At 42.4% G+C, this 18,384-nt stretch overlaps 2 protein-coding genes across 2 annotated transcripts in view; one reads left to right on the top strand and one right to left on the bottom strand.

Moving 5' to 3' along the window:
* Window positions 1-17,307, bottom strand: part of LOC113036000 (NACHT, LRR and PYD domains-containing protein 3-like) — a 30,825-nt gene extending 13,518 nt beyond the window's left edge. The window contains exons 1-10 of the mRNA XM_026191965.1: window positions 17,244-17,307; window positions 16,832-16,884; window positions 11,872-12,109; window positions 7,831-8,035; window positions 7,522-7,717; window positions 6,916-6,977; window positions 6,757-6,778; window positions 5,312-5,390; window positions 4,934-5,159; window positions 22-1,783 (exon numbers count right to left, since the gene is read on the bottom strand). Of these exons, the coding sequence (XP_026047750.1) occupies window positions 22-1,783; window positions 4,934-5,159; window positions 5,312-5,390; window positions 6,757-6,778; window positions 6,916-6,940 (2,114 nt within the window). The 5' untranslated portion in view covers window positions 6,941-6,977; window positions 7,522-7,717; window positions 7,831-8,035; ... (1 more) ...; window positions 16,832-16,884; window positions 17,244-17,307. The remainder of the gene's footprint in view (window positions 1-21; window positions 1,784-4,933; window positions 5,160-5,311; window positions 5,391-6,756; window positions 6,779-6,915; window positions 6,978-7,521; window positions 7,718-7,830; window positions 8,036-11,871; window positions 12,110-16,831; window positions 16,885-17,243) is intronic.
* A 38-nt stretch (window positions 17,308-17,345) lies between these two features.
* The window catches only part of timm50 (translocase of inner mitochondrial membrane 50 homolog (S. cerevisiae)), a 28,301-nt gene continuing 27,262 nt past the window's right edge, over window positions 17,346-18,384 (top strand). The window contains exon 1 of the mRNA XM_026191967.1: window positions 17,346-17,631. Coding sequence (XP_026047752.1) covers window positions 17,416-17,631 — 216 coding nt within the window. The 5' untranslated portion in view covers window positions 17,346-17,415. The remainder of the gene's footprint in view (window positions 17,632-18,384) is intronic.

Here is an 18,384-nt window from a genome sequence, read left to right as displayed (position 1 = left end):
TATTTATAAAAATCAACCTACAGAGCTGTGCTGGAGGTTTTGACCACTGGCAGCAGCCTCAGAAGAGCCTCCTCTGAAGCAGAGTATTTCTTTAGGTCAAACACATCCAAATTTTCTTCAGATGACAGTAAGATGAAGACCAGTGCTGACCAGTGAGCAGGTGATAGTTCATTTGTGGAGAGTCTTCCTGATCTCAGTGATTTTTGAATTTCCTCCACTAGAGAACTGTCATTCAGTTCACTCAGACAGTAAAACAGATTGATGCTTCTCCGTGAAGAGACTTTTGTTATCATCTTTTTGATGTATTGGATTGTTTTCTGTTTAGGTTTTGAGCAACTGTCTTGCTGCCTTGGCAAACCTTGCAGGAGACTCTGGTTGGTTTCCAGTGAAAGACCCAAGAGGAAACGGAGGAAGAGATCTAGGTGTCCATTTGGGCTCTGCAAGGCTTTGTCCACAGCACTCTGGTAAAACTTTGTAGCTGCGTTGTCCTTAAATAACAGTTTGGACAACTTGGATTTAGATTGTGCATCAGAAAGCAGATTGACTCCAGAGTTGATGAAGGTCAGATGGACGTGAAGAGCAGCCAGAAACTCCTGAACGCTCAGATGGACGAAGCAGAACAACTTTTCCTGATACAGTCCTCTCTCCTCTTTGAAGATCTGTGTGAACACTCCTGAGTACACTGAGGCTGCTCTGATATCGATGCCACTCTCTGTCAGGTCTGATTCATAGAAGATCAGGTTTCCTTTCTGCAGCTGATCAAAGGCCAGTTTTCCCAGAGACTCTGTCATCTTCCTCCAGTATTGATATGTCTCAGCTCCTCCATCACACTTGACCTTCTTCACTTTGGCCTGAACCACCAGGAAGTGGATGTACATCTCAGTCAGGGTCTTGGGCAGCTGTCCTCCCCCTCTGGTTTTCAGCACATCTTCCAGAACTGTAGCAGTGATCCAACAGAAGACTGGGATGCGGCACATGATGTGGAGGCTTCGCGATGTCTGGATATTGCTGAGGACAATGCTAGCCTGTCGCTCATCTCTGAATCTCTTCCTGAAATACTCCTCCTTCTGTGGATCAGAAAACCCTCTGACCTCCGTCACCATGTGCACATACTCAGGAGGGATCTGATTGGCTGCTGCAGGTCGTGTGGTTATCCAGAGGCGAGCGGAGGGAAGGAGTTTACCACTGATGAGGTTTGTCAGCAGCACATCCAGTGAAGTCGACTTTCTGACATTAGTCAAGGTTTTATTTTTTTCGAAGTCCAGAGGAAGGCGGCACTCATCCAGACCGTCAAAGATGAACACAACTTGGGGCTTGTCATAGTTGTAGGTTTCTCCTTTTGTTTCAGAAAAGAAGTGATGAAGAAGTTTCTTCAAGCTGAACTTTTTCTCTTTCAGCACATTCAGCTCTCTGAAAGTAAATGGAAATATAAACTGAATGTCCTGATTGGCTTTGTCTTCAGCCCAGTCAAGAGTGTATTTCTGTGTTAAGACTGTTTTCCCAATGCCAGCCACTCCGTTTGTCAGCACTGTTCTGATTGGCCCATCTCTTTCAGATGAAGTTTTAAAGATATCTTCACATTTGATTGTCGTTTCTGTTGTGGCTGCTTTCCTAAATACTGCTTCAATTTGTCGGATCTCATGTTCATCATTGACTTTTCCAGTTCCCCCCTCTGTGATGTAGATCTCATTGAGGAGCGTTGGATTTCCAGCTTTAGCAACTCCCTCAAACTTCTTCTTCAGATTAAATTTGACTTTCCGCTGGCAGTTCATTGTGTTAGTTTCTGAATTAAAAACAAACAAAAACAAAACATAAAAAACCCAGTAATAACACCAAGTGGAGTTTGCAGTAACAATGGCAAATGTGATACAACCTCATTTTCAAAAGAGTTTAGACAGTGTGTAAAATCCAAAAACAGAATCCAGTGATTTTAAATACATATTTGAGTACTGTATTTTTCGGACTATTAGGCACACTTAAAATGCTTTAATTTTCTCAAAAATCAACAGTGCACCTTATAATCTGGTGCGACTTATGATGAATTCTGGTTGTACTTACTGACCCCGAACCAATTTAATGTGGTACACGGCGCTCAGAAATCTGTCAAAAATGTTTTAGTATGACTTTGCTAAGCTACGAAGCCGCACCCCTTGATTGATTGTCGGAGCATTACGACTATCGCAGTCAGGAACCTCGTGGAGTAATCTGGGTCCTAAACTCCAACACTTCAGGTCCCAAAGTCAAACGAACACTGCGGCATCACTGAGAGTTAAAAACTGTCTAAATTCTTTCATCCTTAATAAAATGATCAGCGTTGCTTCTTTACCAGTTGTAACAATTAAGTTTAACATCCAGGCATCCATGAAAACAGAATTTAATACATTTAACGGAGTTAGAAGTTAGCAGGAAGTTAGCTCGCTAACTTCCACCTAAACATGATATAGCATGTTCTGACTGAGAGATTTCTGAAAAATTCAATCTTACAGCTCTGCTGTCACTTCCAACACAAATGAAGACAGAAAACTAAACAGCAGTGTGTCATGGTCCTGGGTCCCCTGACCCAGCGTTTTTAGTTCCTTGTGATGTTTGTAATATTGTACTTGTGTGAGTTATTTTATGGTTTCTAGTTTCGATCCCTTGCCCTTCATGTTTCTCTATGTCCCCTCTGTTCTGTGTAAGTCTGTGTCTGCATGTTTGATTTCCCCTCTGTGTCTTTCGGTTCTTAGTCCTCTGCCTTATGGTTTATGTCTCTGTGTTTCTTAGTTGCTGTCTCCACTGTGTCAAGTTCGCGTCTCTGTGTGATCCTTCCTGTTTTACTTTGAAGTTCCGTGTCTTATGTGAATGTGTCCTGCTTTGCTTGTCTCGTCAGTCCTGATTTCTCCCAGCTGTGCCCTCCTTCTGTGTCTCATTCCCTCGTTATCCCTCTGTGTATTTAAGCCCTGTGTTTCTCTTTGTCAGTGTCGTAGTCTCCCTCATGGCTGTGTGTGATTCTCCCCGTGGTTCCTGGTAGTGATGGGCAGATGAAGCCCCATGAAGCACTGAAGCTTTTCATCCAATTGGTTCACCCCAACGCGAAGCTTCATGAAGCTTCATTTGCTCTAGCAGGACACCTACTGGACGTAAAAATAATAGCTGGCATGAATTTGAAGAGTGTGGCATTTTGCACACAGCCTGTAAATGTCAACAACAAAAGGAGTGTGTAAAACACCTATAGTGTAGTGATGGCAGTATACTGTGTATATTTATGCTGGCAGTATGGAAAATGATTATTTGCGGCAAAGTTCGAACCGCTTCATGAACCAGTCACGTGGTACAGCCGGGCAGCGAGGCTTCGGACGTCATCATTTTCAGCTCCTCCCATAAATGAAGCAAGCCTCGATACGCGCTTCGCGGAAACGCCCCCTCCATTACTCGACACACGCTCCGAAGCCTCGATACAGAACGTCCCATCACTAGTTCCTGGTATAGTTTATGTTTAGCTTTTCCAGTTTAGTTTAGTACTGTTTTTGTGTTTCACTTTTTGCCAGCATTAAAGCTGTGTTTTTGAGTTTACGTTTTGTCTCCGTGAGTTTGCGTTTGGGTCCTCTCCTGCCTGCCACACAGCCGAATCATGACACAGTGACGTTTGTAGGGTTACTGAAGTTGGGCTAGCTGCTATATAATGATGTGCTACGTGATCGCTAGCAACACAGCTATGTTAGCATAGCATAAACTCACTGAAGCTGGAGGATGAATGGTAACTTTTTTCCACTCGATAAAAGTTAACGTGAGGGTTCCTGATGGTTAGGGACAAATGCAATCGCATGGCAGGATGCTGTAAACGGACCAAACTTCAGTCAGGAGAACAACTGAGATAATCCATCCACAATACCAGGTTAGTCACTAATATACTGCAACTACATAGGAATAGAACAGCTGCCTGAGAATTCAACATTAATGAATCAATGGTACAGAAGTGGAGGAAGCAAGAAGAATAAGTTGAGTAAGGTTTGACTTATCTGACTGTTTTGTTTTTCTTTGTTTGGTCTGAATAATACAGTACACATGTGTAATGGAGTTGTAATGGCTTCAGTTTTTAGACCTGTATTACATCCATTATTTATATTTGTTCCATGATTTGTACACATGGCATGTAAAACCTTTACATCTGGGGATGCACCATAAAGATTTATATGAATGCTACCATCTAACCCATTTCTTTTTCATTGCTTAATTCAGCAAGACAATACCCAACCACATTGTGAGTGCATTCCAACAGCATGTATTCATAAAAGAGTCTTGGTATTAATGCAGGGGAGGTGTGATGAGCTGATGCAGCTCCGGTGTGTCAGCCTCCCTGCAGTGGCGCCATAGACCACACCCAAACAGTCTCAGTAGTTGTTTGCATTTTAACAGAGAGAGAATATCAACCAAAAATCCAGAAAAAAAGCAAAGTCAGCACAGTCCATAAAGTTAGTATGTATAACTTTGTGTGTTTTTTCTGGATTTTTGATTGTGTATTACATTCTTTCTCTCCATGAAAATAAAGATTTTTATGGAAGTCACAAGTGAGCAAATAAATTCAGCTTACTTGTAATCACACTGATATGCTGAGCCTTAGTTTTTGTTTTATGTTGATGCTGGTGGCATCCCAATTCAGGTTTATTCTCCTGTTACTTTCTGAGTTTTTCCCCATTGTGTCCAGTTCATAGGTCTACATCTCGGCATTAGCTGTTCCTCTGTTCTGTTTTTTGCATGTATATTTTGAAAGACTTCAGTATTAAACCCGTTTTGAGTTTATTTCCTTTTTTCATGAGTCCTGCATTAAGGTTCACTTCCTGCCCACCATACAGCAATCCATGACAGTATTATGGATCACTGTGGCATCATTAGATGTCATAGCTTTTGTCATTTTAATTATCATTTGTTTCTCAGTATTGTTAATATGTCTTACTGCTCTGGATGGACTCAGCTAGTTCGTTGTGATTCATTCTCCTCAGGAACTGCAGTGTGATCTTAAGAAAAGCCATTCTCCTGATCCTGATCTGCTTTTCTTCACCAACATCTCCCACCTCGTGCTTCTTCTGAGTCTCTAAATAGTCAGAGTTTCCTTGACTCAAAACACTCTGAATCATCTGCAGTTCATTCTTCACAAATGCTATAATGTCCTCCTGAAGTAACTGTAACAGAACAGACAGATTAAAACAGAACCACAATCAGGCAATGTAGTAGGAGTTGACAACACTAGTCTTAATAGCACTGCAAGGATCATCAAAACAGATAAATTTTCAATGATTTTAACGATGGTGAAAAATTTTCTACAATCACATACTGCAAATATGGAGTCCAAGTCTTGAGGATTGTTATGGATAGATGGAAAACTGGCAGACTCTGTTTTGTCCCCATGATCTCTGCAGAGAAATAAAACTATGCGTAATGTGTCATAGTTTACATGCAGTACCTACAGGTAGTTAATAGTAAATAATGCTTATCTATAGCAGAAAGATTTGTACAGTAGTTTAACTAACACAGTTGTGATCTCATGACCACCTGCAGTTGTGAGCAGCTGTCACAAAACAGACTGAGCGCAACAGATTCACATCTAAAAATGGACAAATTTACAGCGTAAATAAATCAAAGGAAGAGAACACAATGACATGTCTCACTTCAATGTAGGTTAATCATGCTAACAGAAAGACTGACTGCCGAGAGACAAAAAAGCATCAGAATGCTAATGTCTGCCAGAGAAACACATTGTAGTCGTGAGCACGACCCACATGTACACATTCAGAGGCAGGCAGATGTAATTTGAAAAGGTTTATTGATTGCTAGTGATGTTACACCTGACATTGAAACCCCCAGGCCTGTATCAAGCAAATGGGGTGTGTCCAAATGATGCCTTTGTCGAGGCCCATATTGTTCTTCAGGCCCCTGCAGAACATCAGGGGGGACAGAGCATCTCCTTGGTAGATCCCGCACTTGATGCTGACTGACGCTATTGGCTTGAAGTTGACCTTTAGTGTTGTTCACCACATCCCCATGAGTTCATGATGAATATTTACATATATAAAAAAAAAAAAAAAAAAAAAACCCCAACAAACAAGTGGCTGGCGTAGAATACAGGAACATCTGGGCCGAGTATGGACTGGAAGTCCTGAGATCAACATGGGAGACTCCTACTAGGGTGGTGCAGAATAACTGACCAAAGATCTTTTGGGACTTCAAGATACAGATGGGCAAAACGGTGGCGGCTAACCAAATGGACATAGTGGTGGTAGACAACCAGAAGCAGACGGCTGTAATGATAGCTGTAGTGATACCGAATGACAGCAACATCAGGAAGAAGGAACAGGACCCTCAAGCTCCCAGGCCTCTGGTAGAGGACACAAGCTTGGAGCATGAAGACTGAAACCCTTATATGATAAATATACATACAAAGCATTATAGATATATATTTTTTAGGAACATGTAGGTTCAGTTTAACAAGTCATCACTTGTTTGGATTGAGCTAGCATATGGGAACCAGTAAAACCAGACTTGACTAATGTAGCCTCAAAAGAACCACTTTCAATTCTTTAATCCAAGTCCTTAATTTTCATCTACTTTTGACCATCCTTAGGATGACTCTTTGTACACCACTTAAATTAAAACCATAAATTCTCTTTTTTTTTCTGGAGTTTAATGTGTTCAATTTCATAACAACTCAGATCATGAGCTTCATCAGTACATGAGAAATGTGTTTAAGGGAATGAAAGCACGATGTAAACATGGGATTACCTTTTCTTGTTAGAGGATGCACCTAAGAGTGAAAAGAAAAAACTAAATTAGCACTCAGGTTGAAGATTATTTTAATTATTCATTTTATTATTAAAAGCCCTCAAAAAACAAAACAAAAAAACAACCAATAAATATGAAAAAGAAAATAATAGGACTTACTGGAGTTATTCATTTTTGGATCCATCAGATCATCTGCATACTGCACTTCTAAGGAAACTTATCTGAGTGGGATAGTTGCAAAAGTAGTACGTTAGATTCAAACAGCATTAGAAACGCTACTTATGCCCCTCGAGTTCTAACACCTTGTCAAACCAGTCCAGCAAGAGCAAGTAGAAACAGAATTGTTGAGTAGTGTCAAATGTTAACGGAAATGTAGTAAAAGGAGAAACTTGCAGGGTGCATAATTATAAGAGCTTTAAAGAAGTCTCAAGACAAAAATGAATAATTTAGAAGCTCCAGGACAAGAAAAATAAACAACAAGGGCTAAAACCCAAATTCAGTTCAACACAAAGGTGGCATGACAAAGAAAAAGTGAAATATAAGTAAGACTTGCACAACGTAAATGTTATTTACAAGTGGACACAATAACAATAACCAAAATTGAATACAATTTTAAATTTGAAGAAGTTTATCACACAAAAAACAAAACAAAAAAAAAAAAACAGGTTTAGGACCTTGACTATAATTTCACTAACATGTTTTATAAAACACATAGTTGATTAGTTACACTGCAAACTCCTGTTTTAACATGTACATGTACTATACCTGTCATGTTTGAGGTTTTCTGACTGAAAACACAGACTCAGAATCCAAGTTCAGTGCAATTTTGTCTTTTTACAATTAGAACATCAAGTTGCCAGCGATAGCGGAACCTTCAAGCCGTCTGATCCATAACTCCTCAGTTACGACACTCCGCCAGTTCAACAGATCCTTAATCCTCCTTTTTACTCACACCCCAGGTCTAGATATCGGCACAGAAAGAAGCAGAAGGTAAGTTGCAGTCTCTCACAGAAAAAGCAGACAAACATTTCCATACTCCAGATGAACAGAATCAACTTTTTGGGATTTCCTTACCTGGATGATTGAGCGTGCATCAAGACATTTCCATACTGAGACACCAATCTCACTAACAGGTCTTTATTAACAGTCTGGCATCAAATGGACGTCTTCCTCAAGCCTCAGTAGGGAGCGGCAGATCACAAGTTCAGAAACAGGTGGGGTAATCACCTCAGGTACCCAGGTGTGCCCAGTCTGGCTGGAGTAGGCAGAAGATCCGCTTCTAAAACACAGGGTGTGGTTAGTGCACCCACACAGCACAGACAGATAGAAAAAGAAAGAAAAACCAGAGGGAGAGGGGACAGGGGACATCCAGGAGGACCATGACAACACAACTCTTTTGTTTCTGTTATTTTGCTTGAGTAGCATACTGTCATGGTCCCTGTGTCTGCCCAGTCGGCCCAGTCAGGCTACATGTGTTTGTTCTGGTTTCTCTCGCTCTCTCTCCTTCCTGCTCGCAACGGTTTGCCTGGGTGGAGTTCATCATGGGCTCCTGCTTTCGGTCCTCACACCTGCAAGTAATTACTCACCTGTGATTCATCAACCTGTCTGTCTGCCACTTCTTAAGGCAGTGGCTATGAGACCTTCGTCGCTGGACTATTGTGTAACACTCCTTAGTGTAATTCTGGCCTTTCCAACATTTCGAGTTCTATTCATGGTTTCTTAGTATTAAATACCTTGACCCTGTATATAGATTCTCCTTGCCCCCGTCTTGAGACCCTGTTTCCCAGAACCTGTACGTGAGTGTGGCAGTTTAAGTGTGGCATGTAGAAGGAGGATTTCCATGTGGAGTGAGTGGACCGGCAGTGGACCCCTGGGATCCCTGGAACCCCTTTTCCCCACTTGTTTATGGTGCACTTGGAGTTGTGTTAATAAGGAACTGTTTATTGTGATTCGCAGTCTGTGCGTGAGTCTATCCTGCTCCGACGTGACAGATTCATATTCAAAATAATGACTCTGAAATTTCTTATAGTCCAGTTATTCCTTCAAAAGAAATCAAAACAAGATTCTGTCCTGTGATACAGTGATCCAGACTCTTGAGTCAGGATCTGTTCGACAACAGTTTATAGACAGACCTGTACAGCGTCCGTATCACTGCAGACGCTGCACCAATCCATCTTCTTCCTTTACTTGTGAAGAAAACCCAGAGATACTTAAACTCCTCCACTTCTTGAAGATGGAAAACACCACCCCGGTCAAGAGGTTCCACCCTGCAACATTGTAGAGGTGTGTCAACCAACCTGAGTCGCCTGATGGTTTGTGAGAATCCCCTGGCAGCTGCCCAGCACACACTGCACCCGACCCTTAGAGTGCTTCCTGCTGGTGATGGGCCTACAGGAGTCTGGGCTAATGTCCATTTATTGGACTGGGCGGGCCCCGTGGACTAAGGCCCAGCTGCTGAATCCAGGTCCCTGACCTGGAGTGGGCACTTCACCCTTTTTTCTGCTGAAGACCATGGCCTCAGATTTGGAGGTGCTGATTGTCATTCCCGCTGCTTCACACTGGCGTGAGAATTGCTCCGGTGTGAACTGGAGGCCACCACCTGATAAAGCCAACAGAACCATATTATCTGCGAAAAGCAGAGATGAAATTCTCAGGCAGTCCCAGTGGAAACCTCCCACCACCTGGCTATTCCTTGAAATTCTGTACAAATAATCTGAATCAGTGACAAAGAACAGATTTGGCAGAGTCCAAACCCCACTGGAAATGAGTATGACCTATTACCGGCTATGCGGACCAAGCTCTTGCAAAAGTTGTATAAGGATCAAATGGCCCCCATCAGTGTGCCAGACACCCGAATACTCTCGAAGAACCTCCCACAGAACACTCAGAGGGACACAGTTGAATACCTTTTCCAAGTACACGAAACACGTGTAGACTGGCTGGGCAAACTCCCATGCACCCTCAAGTATCCTCAAGAGCGTGAAGAGCAGGGCCAGCGTTCCACGACCAGGATGAAAACCACATTGTTCCTCCGGTATCCAACATTCGACTAATGGACGAACTCTGGCCGAGCAGTGTGATTCCCCCCTATAGTTGGCGCATGCTCTCGGGTCCCCGCTTCTTGAAGATGGAAAACACCACCCCGGTCAAGAGGTTCCACCCTGCAACATTGTAGAGGTGTGTCAACCAACCTGAGTCGCCTGATGGTTTGTGAGAATCCCCTGGCAGCTGCCCAGCACACACTGCACCCGACCCTTAGAGTGCTTCCTGCTGGTGATGGGCCTACAGGAGTCTGGGCTAATGTCCATTTATTGGACTGGGCGGGCCCCGTGGACTAAGGCCCAGCTGCCAGACGTTCGCCCCCAGGCCCCCTCCCTGGACCTGGCTCCAGGGTGGTAACCCTATCCTGGGCTGGGTAAACTGTTCCCTTCACTCCTAGGACTTTTTGAATGTTTTTGTCTGGTTGCTAACCCAGGACCCAGGTATGACTACTGTACTTTTCAGTTCAGTAGAATTTTCAGCTATCTGTATTGTACTTGAATAGTTTTTTTTTGTTTGCTTGTTTGTTTGTTTTTACCAAACCCAAGTGACAAATAAAGAGGCAATGCTGAGATGGTTTGAATATGTCAGGAGGGATAGTGGACAAAGCATATTGAAGATTGAGCTGAAAGAAAGGAGGGAAAAAAACAAAGTGGACTAATGCTAAATTTCAAAATCTCAGTTTGAGAGTGATGTTGTATGCTTTTGTTTGAATGAAGTCAATTTTATTTTATTTAACCTTTCTTTATACAGGTAGAGACCTGTTTCAGACAAACAGGTTAAATAAGACAATTGTCAAATTTGGTGTATATGTTGGAACGCTCCATTTGAACCCATTTGAAAATTGGAACTTTGATTACACTATATTGAAAAAAGAGTAAAGCTACAACAAAGCTTTCAAAGACAAATCACTTTAAACTTATTGAACTATGATAAAAAGATATTTATGGCTCTTCTATTTGTTCCTTCATATAAGTGTTAGGGATATTCCAAGTTTTGACCTACCAGCGTCCTCACTGTGGTGAGAACCTAAATTGCTCATCCAAATGAGTGAAGAGGGTAGCAAATTTGGTTTTTAGCAATATCAGAAAAGATATCAGACATGACTGATTTTATTAGAGGTCCAAAACAAGAATTTTGACAGTTAAAGGCTTCTTTCAACACGTTTGCCTGAACAAAAATTTGCAAAAAAAAAAAAAAAAACCGAAGGGGAAGAAGAATTCCAGATTGCTTTTGGTTCAATTCTGCAGACTTCCTCCCAAAAAGTCCATTTTGCTATTTGGTCATATCACTAAATAAAGGTTAACTTCTCTTTGTCTTGATGCTCAGTCATCCAGGTAAGCAGATCTCCAAATGGTTGATTCTGTTCATCTGGAAGTAGCGTTTTCAGTGGGAGAAACGTTTCATCACTCATCCAGGTGACTTCTTCAGTCTCAGCTGACTGCAGGTTTCAATCTTATAAACAGTACATTTGCATAATGACTGAAACCAGCCCACTGAAGGAACTCTTTGCTTTTACCAGCCAATGTGATTTACCTAACAGTTACTCCTGCCATTTTTCATCAGTTCTGAATTCTTCATCATCTCCTTCCTTTAAATTTGTAAGATTATGCTTCATTTTAATGTCTGTCACTACATTGTATCAAAAAGGGGGAAAAATTAAAAAACCTCAGAATAACACCCTGTGTTAATTTATTAACTTTTAGCTAACAGTGCCACAAAGAGAGAACTGATTTGCTGATATGTCACTGATATGCTTGGAAAACAGAGAAATCTAAAGAAAATTTGAATATTTACTGTGACACAAATAATACTGGTAGCAGTCCACAGTGACAAAAGCAGAGCTACTTTATGGAGGTTGTTTCTGGGCTTTCAGACTGAGCCTTCAATCTGCCCATTCACATGTCAAGATGATTGACAGGACTCAAACGCGGGTCTCTGAATGTTCACAATAAAGGTGAGTTTATTTAAGTGACACCAGCTGCTATATACAATGGTGAAGGGAACAGGAGCTCCATAGAATCCAGAGAAGGGAAACACGCCCAAACTCCTGTCTTCACAAAGTCAGTCACTTACATGACCAAACTTGCACTCCACGCTGACGCTCACTCATGAATACACTCGCTCAACAGGGTCCAAGGGAAACAGGGAGGGATCAAGGAAGGTCTGCACCAGGGAGAAGAGAAACTGTGACAGCTGGGGCTACACGAGCCAGCGATGACCACAACTCAGCCGCCGTAGTGACCAGTCTGATGGGGATGATGAGCAGCAGGTGAGTTGATTGCCAGCAGGTGCGTTGGCCGAAGGTGGAAATCTGCAATGCAACACCACCCAGGCGGAAAGGAGTGAGGATGGGAGGGAGAGAGGGACACACAATAACAAGCACTGACAGGAACCCAGGGAGAATTGGAGGACCATGACATCACATTTCAAAATCAAACAACTACAGTGGGAGACCTCCATATCTGGCAGGAAATTACCTCCATATTATAATAATAGTAAAATCTTTAATAGAAAAAATACATTAAAAATTTTAAAAGCTAAATAGAAAAAGTCAGCTGACTGCTTTCAAGGCATAGAGTTGATGCAGTTTTTTAATGCATCATTATAATAAATTCATTACTATTTAAAGTAAAGAAAAATGTAAATGTAACATTTCAAAACATACAGCAACCAAAACTGAACCAATTTGTAAGTGCAAGAACCTGTGAGCAACTAAAGACACGTGTTGGGATTTATTTTTATCTTGTAAGGCTAATGTCGCATAATTAGCACCACATATTTGTGTTTTGTCTTTTACTGCACACAGGATTCACTCTGATGCTAACAGACATGAGCAGAGAGAAGCATTCCTCTCTGTGGAATATAGCTAAGGTGATAAATCAGTTGTTAGGCGATGGTATGCACCATACACTCCTTTATGCAGATCTGACTGGAGGGTAGGAGGTGGTTGCCATGGTGATGGGTGAAGCAGTGACTCCAAATAAGGAGATAAGATAAGATAAGATAACCTTTATTAGTCCCACACGTGGGAAATTTGTTTTGTCACAGCAGGAAGTGGACAGTGCAAAAGTTATGAGGCAAAAATTAGAATACAATAAGAATAAATACAGTACACAGCTGTACAGAATAGAATAAAATAAAATACTATATACAGTAGAATAAAATAAAATAAATATACAATAAGATAAAAATAGAATACGAATACTATATACAACTGAGTAAAAATACAACGATGACAGAAAGGATTATTGCACTTAGTATTATTGCACATGTGTGGATGTGTGTGCTTGATCAGTTAAAGTCTTTATTATGGAGTCTGACAGCAGTGGGGAGGAAAGACCTGCGAAATCTCTCCGTCCCACACCGTGGGTGCCGCAGTCTCCCACTGAAGGAGCTGCTCAGTGCTGTCACAGTCTGCTGCATGGGGTGGGAGACGTTGTCCAACAGGGATGACAGCTTAGCCGCCGTTCTCCTGTCACTCACCACCTCCACTGGGTCCAGAGGGCATCCTAGAACAGAGCTGGCCCTTCGGATCACCCTGTTCAGTCTCTTCCTGTCCCCAGCAGAGATGCTGCCTCCCCAGCAGACCACGCCATAAAAGATAGCAGAAGCCACAACAGAGTCATAGAATTTCTTCAGGAGTGGGCCCTCCACTCCAAACGACCTGAGTCTCCGCAGCAGGTACAGCCTGCTCTGCCCTTTCCTGTAGAGGGCGTCTGAGTTATGAGTCCAGTCCAGTCTGTTGTTCAGATGAACACCAAGGTACCTGTAGCTGTCCACAGCCTCAATGTCCATACCTTGGATGTTCAGTGGTTGCAGTGGAGAATGCTTGTGCCTGCGGAAGTCTACCACCAGTTCCTTGGTTTTACTGGCGTTGATCTGGAGGTAGTTCAGCTGGCACCAGTCCACAAAGTCTTGGGTCAGACCTCTGTACTCCTTGTCGTCCCCATCAGTGATGAGGCCGACTATTGCAGAGTCATCAGAGAACTTCTGCAGGAAGCACTGGGTGGAATTGTGGGAGAAGTCTGCAGTGTAGATGGTGAAGAGGAACGGAGCCAGAACCGTTCCCTGTGGGGCCCCCGTACTGCAGACGACCCTGTCCGACACACAGCCCTGAGTCCTCACATACTGTGGTCGGTCGGTGAGGTAGTCCAGGATCCAGGTAGTGAGGTGATGGTCCAGAAAGTTGCAGAAGGAGAAACATGAGCTGAGATCAGACCTAAGGGCACCTTAATCTGTTTTAGTATCCTGTTTATCACCCATAATAAAAAGTGTTAGTGCCTGGTCGTGGCAGTCGTTTGTCTCTGAGAGAGGAGGTCCAGAGCATTTGACTTTTACTCCATTGTCTCTTCCCAGAATCTATTTTTTGTTTGTTTATTTGATTCCTGTCTGGCAATAGTCCAACAAACGGTCTCTACATTGGTTAAACTTAAAATGATTTTTATTTTCCATTTCATGAGGACAGTCTTCTTAGCAATGGATAAGGCAGCGAGAGCCATGTGGACTGTAATCATCTCCACAGTGACATCATCTAAATGACCCGAAAAGCAAACTGAAGGGGAGGCTGGAATGTTACATTTCAAAAAACTTTGATAAGTCTTCGCATATCCAGCACCAGAACCTACGAGCATGGATGTAATTTTTAGGCGTATTGCCTTTACAGTGCGAACAGTTGTTAGAAGACGTAAAACCCATCCTGAACATCCATTGATCTGTATAGTGCACTCTATGTATTATTTTATTAACTGTACCCAGGGATGTAAAAGAATTTGTACCACACTTGATGGCGTTTGATTAGGCTTTAATTTCTTTTTTACTATAGACTTAATTTGTTGATATTCTAAAAATCTATTCTTGTTAATCATGTATTGTATAACTAATCTGTCAAATGGAATAAAGTCTGTTCCTTCGAATATATCTTCCAAGTATTTAATTCCTTTACGACTCCAGACTGTGAAGTTAATCATATTATTGTTCTGTAGTATGTCAGGGTTGTTCCAGATGGGTGCACGTTTGCTTGGGATGAATGAAGACACCATGCTGTCAGAGAGCAGCTGATGTTGATGCTTTTGCATACATCGTATTTGATGTTTGAGCTAATGAATGGTAGGTCTGAGGTCTCTATTTATATTGCATAGTGCCTGTTCTGTGTCTAGCTAGGGTTCATCTAAGTGGCTGTGATTTAGGCAACCTGGGATGAATTGTAGCCTGTTGGCTAAGAAGTAGTGTTGGAAGTTAGGTAGATCTTGTCCTCCTTTATTCTTGGCCCTTTGTAGCGTTTTAAGCTAATACGCAGGGGTTAACTCTCCAAAGGAATCCAGAAATCTAAACCAGTTCACAAAGAAGCATCTATGTCCACTGTGAACGACCATCTTTGAACGGAGGGCGGGGCTTACGACGCTAACTGTCTGTCATTTATAATCCAGTTTTGAGATCCTTCCCAGACGCCTTAACACCCACTCACATCCTGGGGCCATTTGACCTCAGCAAGCTCTCACAATGGGTTCACCCAAAACCTCTGATAGTGACCCACACCTGTTTTCACACTTGGTTGATGTGATGAGGCACATGATCAATAGTGGGTCAATGAAACCTCTTAGGAACACTCCCAATAGGACTTCACAATCCAGGACTCTCCACCAATAGGGCTTTGGAGTTGACATCACGCCACAATGTATTGTGGGAACGTGGCGCCATTTTCCAGGTCCAAGATACAGCCAGAGGTTGGCCATAAGATAGACTTAAACATAGACTTAGACATAAGATAGGTCTTTCCAAGCATCTTAGATTTCCCTCTTCTCACCTATCTCATAATCTAAATCAATCCAGCTGTTATATCAGAGTAAACACTAATATTTTTATAGTTAGGGTAAATTTGAGGCTGATTTTTTTTTATTTTTTTGCATCTTGCATGTTCTCTCCAGGTACTTAAGATTCCACCAACAGTGAAAAATACAGATTGTGAAATTTTCTTTGATAGTTTGCATCTTTTTTTTCCCTTTTCTTTTTTTTAACCTTTTACCTTTTCTCTATATTTTATTGTGTTGTGCTTATTATATTTTACTGCTTCTATTGTTCTTGCGCTATTGTAAAGTGACCTTGAGGGTCTTAAAGGCGCCTATAAATAAAATGTATTATTATTAGTAGCAGTTTTGTAAATTCTTGCACAAATAACACACATAAACAATTAAGCAGCGTATATAAGCATGTATTTCTTAATTTTTATTAATTAATCGATGGCTAATGATTTATAGAACCTAACTGGAAGCTATGTTTTAATATTTAAGTCGGTGTCTCTTTATAATAATAAAAGCTAAAATAATTAAGTTTCATAACCCCACATATCTTCAAATGTTTTACTAATTTCAACTCATTTTGAAATGTTTTCAGCAAATTGCAGGTGAGTCAAATCTGACGTGATGATTTGGTGATTTTATAGACATGTGTATCTATTATGTATACAGGGAAGGGGCACTACAGTGTCAGCAGATGGATCAAATACTAATGTTTGAAAAGAACGTGGCTTTACGTTCCACCTGAAATTTAGACGTGCTGATGAATCTGCTCGGACTTTGCGCTCAGTCTCTTCTGGAGCATGACTGACTCCACCCTGGTGCAGCAGGACAGTACTTCAGTTTACTGCCCATTACTGTCAGTATCACCATAATTTTTGCCCTTCCTTCATTGACTTTTTAAGTAAGTAGTTTCTTTTTGCAATACTATTTGTTTTCCTACAATTTCTTGCAATTCAGTTCCAGCCTAGCTTTAAGGTTTAACATGGAGAGGGGTGTTAGGGGCTTGTTTTGCTCATGGCTGATAATGTGGACAAGTTAGAAAATCACAAATTTGGAGCTGTTTTTTTCTTGAGAATGACTTCCTGATAAGACTTATTGACGACACCTTATTTTTGATACCATAGATCAGAGAAGGCTAACAGGCGGACCACGGTCCGGATCTACAACACAAACAAACAAATTTTATTTTAACTGGTAGAGCTTTATGGTAGTGGTTTAGCCTGAAGAAACACACCTACCAGATGTGATACGCATCTGGGCAGTAAGCACTGGGACTCTACAGTGCCAGCAGCTGAAAAGACAGTAGAAAGAAAAGTTTAGAAAAAGAAAACTAAAAAACAGAGAAAGTGAGAGAAAAATAAAGAACAAAAACCAAATACAGAGGTAAATCCCCTGGTGAAGCACCTGATTAGAAACATAATTAGAAAATAAATCTAAAATTAAAAGTTTGACCTGATGGTGGCGCTAGAGTTTCATTATCAAGGGGCCATTTATGTATTCAATAAATAAACAAAGTGCCTGACACAAACACTTGCTCATCAGCCATATGCAAACCATTTCCTTGAGGCAAATATCTCTTGGTGGTAAAACGTGTTAGTAATATTTGATGAGAATATGAGGGTTAATGTCGCAATCGAAGGTCAGACTCACTCTTTCTTCTGATTGGTGCCAATCCTAAAAGGCCCTCCATCCTAGCGCCCCACGTGGCTTTCCACTCCTCTGATTGGGACGTCTGCCTGCCCCTCACAGGGCCTCGGCCAATCGGGTGCTTTTGTCCTTCTTACTCGCGTCATTTGCGTTAGCTGTAGTGCTACTTTCCAACATGTCGGCTGTGTGTGTGCTCCCCATGTGTCTGCGGGCGAGCCGGGGCCTCCTCCGGCTCAGGAGCGCGGCGGCGGGTGCCTCCGCCCCAGCCATGGTGGACGTCATCCGGACACTGTCCACGGACAAGCCGCCGGCCGCAGCGGGCAGTGCGACGGGCGGGTTAGCTCAGGCGATCCTCCAGGAGAGACTCCAGCAGCAACAGCAGCCGACTCAGGTGCGCTTCATTTTACAACCTTAACAGCACTCAGTGGCGTCGACGGGGGTAACTGTATTAAGTAGTAGGTCCGACCGTGAAACCCCGCCATCACGAGCTGCCCTGGTGATGTAAATCAACTCATGAACGAACATTTCCAACCTTAGCTCAGACTGACAGCTAGCTTACATAAAGTTATTTTCCTCACCCACGCGGGCCCAGACGGACTAAACTGTGTGTTTTGTGGTGTTTGTCGCGACACACGTGATCTTCAGAAATGTGACGTTATGACAGCACCACCCCACGCGGGCTCAGCTGTCTGCTGAATGAATGAACCTGGCATTAACTAGCTAGCATGCTAATGTTAGCATGCGTTTATCTAGTCTGGCTGTAGCAACACAGCTTACCTGAGCCCGGCTCACGTGAGTATCCTCACAATGTGTGTTCCTCTGAACAGTAACCCTAGGGTTAGGGTTAACCCTAACTGTGTGGCAGTGAGTGCAGCTGGCACTGCTGTGGTTACCTGCCCTTCACCCGCAGCTGTGTGTGTGTGTTTGTCAGTGCCACAGCTTGATTTTATCTGCGGGATAAATCGCATTAACAGCCGAGGATTGTTTCGCTCTGAAGGTCAGAGCAGACCCCCACCCTCCTCCCCGTGCAGCTCAGTGTGGTGTCTGGTCATGGAGGAAGCCACCCACCACGTGACTCCTAACCGTGTGTTTCCCACAGACTCCAAACATAAAAGTGTGACATCTACAGACGAACTGTAATAAG

This window comes from Astatotilapia calliptera, chromosome 14, assembly GCF_900246225.1.
Source record: "Astatotilapia calliptera chromosome 14, fAstCal1.2, whole genome shotgun sequence".
NCBI classification, from domain to species: domain Eukaryota; kingdom Metazoa; phylum Chordata; class Actinopteri; order Cichliformes; family Cichlidae; genus Astatotilapia; species Astatotilapia calliptera.
This window is presented reverse-complemented; position numbering and strand designations above follow the sequence as displayed.